The 7,500-nt window shown below is 38.8% G+C and overlaps 1 protein-coding gene across 1 annotated transcript in view; it reads right to left on the bottom strand.

Moving 5' to 3' along the window:
• Window positions 1-6,939: 6,939 nt before the first annotated feature.
• Window positions 6,940-7,500, bottom strand: part of LOC138046635 (uncharacterized) — a gene marked incomplete at its 5' end in the record, with an annotated part of 906 nt that continues 345 nt past the window's right edge. The window contains one exon of the mRNA XM_068893237.1: window positions 6,940-7,500. This exon is cut by the window's right edge and continues 345 nt beyond it. Within this exon, the coding sequence (XP_068749338.1) occupies window positions 6,940-7,500 (561 nt within the window).

Genomic DNA, 7,500 nt, shown 5'->3' with positions numbered 1-7,500 from the left:
AGAAGATGATATCAAACACCTTGGAATTATTCTAGACTCTCGTCTTAATTTCAAAGAGCATGTTCACTAAGCAAAAAAATTTCCAGAGGCATTGGGATCTTAGCTAAACTGCGTCATCAGGTCTCTCCTTCTATTCTGAGACATCTGTATCATTCTCTTGTTTACCTTTTCTTAATATACACAAGTCATTGTGTCTTTGGCCGCCCGAGAAGACAATTAGTCACATGTAGTTACGAATTTTCTTATGATTGATCTGTTGAAAGTTCTTAGAATCTGTGTTCAAAGACTACATTTTTAGTCGCAAATGACCAAATCTCCCAGAATGCATGCATTTAATTTCCATCTCAAACAAACTGGATTTGACAATTTTTCGGGGAGACAATGTTGCCGCCTTTGGCGGCAGGCTGTGCTCTCGCCGCGATCGTTTCGGCCCCTGCTTGCGTCATATATATACGTCTTATTCGATGGTTTAACATATAATACGTGAGGATATTTTGCGAGTTGCCAAGTCTTTTGCCGAGCCCCGCAGGGGCGAGGAAAAATACGAGTCAAACCGGTCAAACCGGGACACTACAGTGTATTACCGTCTCATAATTTGCGCGTTCTCTTGACCAAATATGGTAAAAGGGCGTAATAGTGGAATAGCAAAAAGTGTTTTTACTTCTTTGACCACAACCCCACCTGTAGTTTATTAAATATTTCAGCATTACATGTTCAATATGGCATCCATGCATTTGCTGAATTTAAGTGTCCAGAATACACTAGATTGCATCTCAGAGAACTTCAGTCTCAAAATTTTCTCTGAGGAGCATGCACCCGAAACTCTTCAGAAAAGTGCGCCGTTCGCAGTCCTGACGGGAGCTATTGCGCCCTTATTGCCACTGTTATACTATATCTCGAGGCCCTCCTATCACAAAGTCCTCCGTCCGTCCTTGTATATGGTGCAACTATCTGAATTAATACTTATGAAACTACCTATTTACACCCAATAATTGGTTTACAGAAGGCAGTTAGAATTATTACTTTTTCTCAATGTCATAACCATACATCTCCTATTTTTAACGACTTGAATATTTTGAAGTTCCTTGATGTTATAATATGCTCCCCTCTGCCTTCCTTAATTTCTCTACCCTTGTATCTTCGAGGCACTAGTATAAAACTAGGCTTGCTTCCAGATCGACGTTTTGCATATCTTTAGCGAGAACAAATTACGGTAAATTTAATATGGATTTCGCTTTAAGAGACCTATTCTTTGGAATAAGATTGACGAATTTCTAAAGAGTCTATTAAAGTCTCAACAATTTTAAACGTTTCTTAAAAACTTAAGGTTATTTTCGATTCCTATTAATCAATTTTTATCTTCTCTCTCCAGTTGTTTTCTCTATTCCCTGGCTCAATGTAAGTTGTGTGTTTAAATTTTAAATTTGTTATTTTTTGTTGTAATTTTGCTTTTATACTTGTGCCGCCATTTATCAACTACTACTATTGCATTTTGACTATTACTACGCGTCTTAGCTAGATTAGTGTTTGAGTTATTTTCTAGGTGGCCTCATACCCTAAATAAGTTGTATTAATTCTTGTTCTCTTCTCCTTTTTCATGTGTGGAAATAAACCTTGTTGTTGTTGTTGGCTGAACTCATTTACTTTTCAGACTTGTTCGACGCAAAAAAACTTACCGCCTTTCTTCTGTCTCTCCTTTCTGGAAAAATATTAAATTCTAAGGAGATACGAAATACTGTAGCCTTTTGCCTCTAATTGTGATCTGCTGAAGTACGAAGCTGTATTAAAATAGCAAGAGCGATTTGCAATTTCTTTCACGTATCAATCAATGTTTGGCAAGATTAAACGAAGCTTCTCCTCATTCCCGCCAAAGAAACCCGTAATATCGGCAGTAACAGTTCGATTGCCCCAATCACTGCAGATTAAATAACGTCAAAACGAAATGCTAATCGCTTCCAGAACGTTCCATGGAGAGATGACGTTGTTTGCATCCGCGTTCGCTAAGCCAATGATTCTAATTCACTCTTGAAAATACTTATCACTGCAGGGATGGCGCAGTGGTGAGAGCACTCGCCTCCCACCAATGTGGCCCGGGTTCGATTCCGGGACTCGGCGTCATATGTGGGTTGAGTTTGTTGGTTCTCCGGAGGTTTTCTCCGGGTACTCCGGTTTCCCCTCTCCTCAAAAACCAACATTTGACTTGATTTACTTTCATCGTTCATTTCAGTTTACAGTGTCCCCAATTAGCGCTCCAGCGCTAGAACGACTAGACACTTAAATAAAGTTCTTTTCCTTTCCTTTCACAAAGGAGACTGAACAAGTGATGTTCCAATACATCATCATCCATCGCATTCTGCACACCGATGGTTTATTACATAAAATGAACATGATCGATTATCCAATTTGTCCTTTAAAATTTGTGACAGATACGCAAAAAAGTGCCCTTTTTTACAAAACATGGACGCAAATTTTGTTCCCGTAGCCTCTGGAAACAGTGTATAAAGGCTTAGTTCAGCCATATTTTGAGTACTGTTCTCCTTTGTGAGACACCTGCGGCAAATTATTGCAAGATAAGCTGCAAAGACTTAATTGACTCTCTTTCTTGGGAAACACTTGATGATAGACGGCGTTTTGCATAATATTAAGGTATAAAATACTAAATAGACTACACCGTCCACGGCCTTAGGAAGCCTTTTGTTAGAAGGAATGTCGATCAGGTTAATTACCATCTACGCAATAGGGCTACTGATCTGACACTTCTTAAACCGAAAAAGGAATTTCTAAAAAGAAGGTTTAAATTTAGTGGTACTATGCTTTGGAATCAGCTCTCGAATGAAGCAAAACTCGCCGTGTCAATTCCTTCATTTAAGAAGCTTATTAGAAAATAGTTGGGTCTTGCTAAGATGTATATTTTTACAATAGTTTTTTCTGTAATAGTCGTAGTATCAGTAGCAAAGGCAAATTTTAGAATTAGTTTAGTATTTTAATATACGGTTTTATGTGTCAACACGCCCTCCATGGAAACCAGCCGAGAGTTGTTGGGACTAGCGTGTTTCTCTTTTCATTTGAATATTTTAAATAAAGTATTACCTACCTAGTTACCTAATCTATCATTTCTCGCATTTATAACATAAGAATGCGCATCTGATCTTAATCATGTTAAGATGCGCTCCAGAAATGAATAAAATATTATTATTATTATTAATTAGTTAAGTTTTTGCTTCTCTTGGACCTACATCGTTAGAGTTGGAATGTCAGTTCGTTAGGATTTAGTGTCACGATATTTTGTCTTAGTTTGTTTAATTTGTATGTTATCGTTAATATATATTGCCAACTTGCATAGTATTTTTAATGATCAATAGACAGGTGAGTCCGTTTAGTGTCGTACATGTTGGCAGTAGTAGTGGTAGTGGTAGTAGTCAATTTTGTAAGTAGTGTAAAATGTAAATAAAAACATAAAAAAGAAAAAAAATTAAAGATCTCCTCTCGAACAACCTGATTCCATTTGTACATCGACACTAGCCGCTAAATTTGTTTTCGGCGGAACATTTGTATCTCTTAAAATACTACAATTTCTGGTAAGATATTCTCGAACATTGGCGTTCCTGCCAATAGAATGCACTTTTACCATCAGATGAAGATTTGCTTCTCCATAGCACATTAAGATCACAACTGGTGGATTATCTTATCGCCTAAATTTAAGATTCTTGTGGCTGATCTTGTCGATTTTTCTTTGACACACGTTTCAAAATTGTGTGTGTACTAATGTATGCTGCCTTCTAATGTATGTGCTCCAAAACTGGCAAACACATAGCGGTCGAAACGTCCTCGGCTTCCCCAGCTATTAAAACCCAAAAAACTAATATTCATGTTACAGAGGTACTTACTCGAAAATACTCCCAGACAAGCAATTCCAAAAACCGCCACTAAACATAATATTTTTTTCATAACTTTGACGCCGACTTGCAGAACGGACAACTCTTGCTCCACACAGTTTAAAAGCCAGATGTCAGTTGATTTTAGATTTTGTTTTTCCTTAATTTATTCAAAAAACTTTATCAGCGGTGAGCCTTCGTCGGCTGTTGAACACAAACACAAATTGAAGGCTTTTAATTACCACTACCAATAGTATATGCGAACTAGAGACCCTTTTATTTGTAAGAACGTCGAATTTTAGGGCTGAGGCTGAGCGGCCTTATTTATTATTTTTTTTGTCGATTTGATGTTTGAGCCCTAAAATGCTTTTGCAGTTGTGTGGTTGGACTACAAAGTGATTGTTCTTAAGTGTATCATCCAATAAGAACACGCTCATCACGAAAAACAAATAAGCCAAACAAAGACGTTGTTGTCAAGTAATCGGAAATATTTTTTTTATGTTCTTAAAATTTTGCCTAAACGTTCCTATAAAAAAGGTTTTCAGTTTATAAAAGAAATGAGTGTAAACTCAAACTACTATTTTCTCAAAACTATTCAAAACAGAAATGGAACCGGTTCTTTGCTACTGGTTATTTACAATTTGCAAGAAGAAATCCGTTGGTCCCTAGTTTCTACACATAGTGAGCTAAAACTCCCGAATTGGAAATTCTTTCCTGATCGAGATCAGCGCGCAAAATTCTCTCAAATTTATTGAGATAGATTTGGGGTACAACTATGAGGAAAGGTATAAAAAATAGTGTCCAACATTATTGATTTTTTATTCAATAAACCTTTTTTTTTTAAGAAAACCCAAATTTAGTTTAATACCCAGCCAAACGACTCTAGCAACTGCAAACACCTGCAATAAAGTCCGCCTTCTCAGTCTGAATTTCAACTTCACGGAAATTCCACTTAGCTCATTTGACAAATGTCACACTGTGGAAATTGCACTCTGTGTATTTGCAGGCCATATCGACACTAAAATCGACAAAATTAATTCTCAGATATACAGGTTAAACGCGACGACGCACAATAAAAACCGTGGGGGATGATTTGTCAATGGGACGTTTTCAACCAACCTCTAGAGACACCAATAACAATAGAGAAATGTAGGATTTCTGGTGGGCGAACAAAATAAGCTAATAGATCTTTTGTTTTCGTCCAACAACATGGCTGCGATGACGTCTCGCGAAAACCTCCAATCAACCGTGGTCGTTTGCAGAGCTCTGTGATAATTTGTGCGATTAAAGGGGCACTGTTACGGCGTTCGTAACAATTTTTGGTCGAAACTTACGAAAGTCCATCAGTAAACACCTTTAAAGTCGAGGAGGAGGGTGCAGAGGGTGCGCAACCCCCTCCCCCCTCCCCGATGACCAGAGGCTTTCTAATATAACTGGTATTTTGCAAAAAAAAAAAAAAACGTCATTAGTCACCTACGCCATTCCTTAGTGGTGCAACCCCCTCCTACATATCCGCTCCTGAGGGACATGAGAATGAAACAAAAAATAATTTCATACGAATCACAAAACCATCGCGGTTTCAGCTCTCTTGCCGCATCATCTTTATCACTGATTGCACGGTCCCAGGAAAGGAATGGAAAGGAACTTTCTAATCTTCTAGCGTTGGAGCACTAATCGGGGACACTGTAAATTGAAATTAACAAATCAATGCAAATCAAATTTTTTTAGGAGAGGGAAAAACCGGAGTACCTGGAGAAAACCTCTCAGAGTAGGGAACCAACAAACTCAACCCACTTATGACGCCGAGTCTGGGAATCGAACCCAAGCCACATTGGTGTGAGGCGAGTGCTCTCACCACTGCGCCATCCCCCCCCACCCCCCCCGCCCTCCCACAAAAAAAAAAATAATAATAAAAAAAAAAGGGTTTTGTTAATTGCAAAAAATATTGGCTGCAAATAAAGAGTTTTAGCATGGACAACAGCAACGAAGACGCAAACACTAATAAATATTTGGCTATCACTCCGTCTCACTCAAAAAGTATAACATGGCCGAAATACCCTGTAAAGGGATTGGTTTGGACGGATATTAAATTATGATAGAGAAAGAAAAATTCACCATTGTATGCTGAAGTTGTCGTCCAACCTTGGTAATTTCACATTGTTCTTTTGCAGATTATGCGAAGAAGAAATGTACTAAAATGCATGCTTCCTGTGCTGCACAATTACTTTTCCTCGTTAAACTAACGACATTCTTCATTCTGAGTTTTTCTCCCAGCAGCGCTCGATCTCATTGGTTACTTCGAGGTCACATGACATCTAACAATAAAACTGTTTCCCGCCAAAAGTCTCTGAGCTGGAAACAGTGCAAAATCTATGACGTCAGAGTGTAATAGTGCACTGTTGCCGGCGAATGTTGATCGAGATTAAAGCGTCACCAACGTCAAATCCCCGAACTGTCTCGTGATGATAGACTTTTGAAGGACACGAAAGCAGATCTTCAATCCACAAGATATAGTGAAGTCGAAGAGGAACTGTGGGAATAAGTCAATCTAACGGGATATTTAGCTTCAGGCCAAAGTCTCCAACAAAGCACAAGTTAAGGCTTGCAAAGCGCCGGGATCTTTAAAGTTTTAATCAGAAGTCTTTTAGATATAGATTTTGTAATAAAAACTAACGATAAAAAGTCACGACGTTTCGACCCCTCGGAGGTCATTTTCAAGTGAGAATAAAAGTTTTAAGAATTAGCATAAATATGTAAAAACTAGATAAAAATGCGGCGAATGCCGAAATGTGATAAAAATATGTACAAAAGTGTAAAAAGTGCTAGAAATATATGGAGTAATGAACGGTAGCTAGAGAAAACAATAGACAAAAAATAATTAATTACAAGAACTGTTCTAAACAAATAATTTGGCGCGGATAGAGTCACACTGTTTGTTTAGCGATGGTTTCAGTTCTTTTATAAAAAAACATTTCAAAAACAAGACAATCAAACTTGTTCTGGCACTTTCTCAGAATTCTAAAACTCTTTGCGATGTTGTTAGGTTCCAATGCATGTTTCTCTCTCAGATGGTCGCCCCTTTGTGCTCTTCAATGCGCTGGTGAAGGTGCCGGCAGGTATATCCGACATAACCTGCGTCGCACAGGTCACACTTGAATTGGTACACAACGCACTGTTGGCTTACAAGGGGTGGCTTCTCTTCACGGACCCGGATCTCTTCTTTGATCTTTTTGCTCGTGTAGACAGGGGTAATATCCGCACTGATCTTACGGCTTAGGTCGGCAAGTTGTCTCCGTACGGCGTTCGCAGATTTTTGGTCCTTGAAGGGCAACACGACTCTGATTGGGTCCCCACGCTTCTCATCAACGTGGGTGCGTGATTCCTCGGAAACTTTTGAATCAACGAAAAGGCGGATGGTGGACTGCACATGATCTTCAGGATAACACAGACGGGAAAAGATCTCTTTGAGGCGTTCACATTCCTCGTGAAAGGCCTTCCATGTAGACGAGAGCTTAAACGCACGGTTAAGCATGGTATTTATCAGTGACCGTTTATATCTCGCGTCAACGTGGCTGTGATAATGTAACAACAGTCCGGTGTCAGTTGGTTTTCGGTACACCGTTGT

The sequence above is a fragment of the Montipora capricornis genome, chromosome 4, assembly GCF_036669925.1.
Source record: "Montipora capricornis isolate CH-2021 chromosome 4, ASM3666992v2, whole genome shotgun sequence".
Lineage (NCBI taxonomy): Eukaryota > Metazoa > Cnidaria > Anthozoa > Scleractinia > Acroporidae > Montipora > Montipora capricornis.
This window is presented reverse-complemented; position numbering and strand designations above follow the sequence as displayed.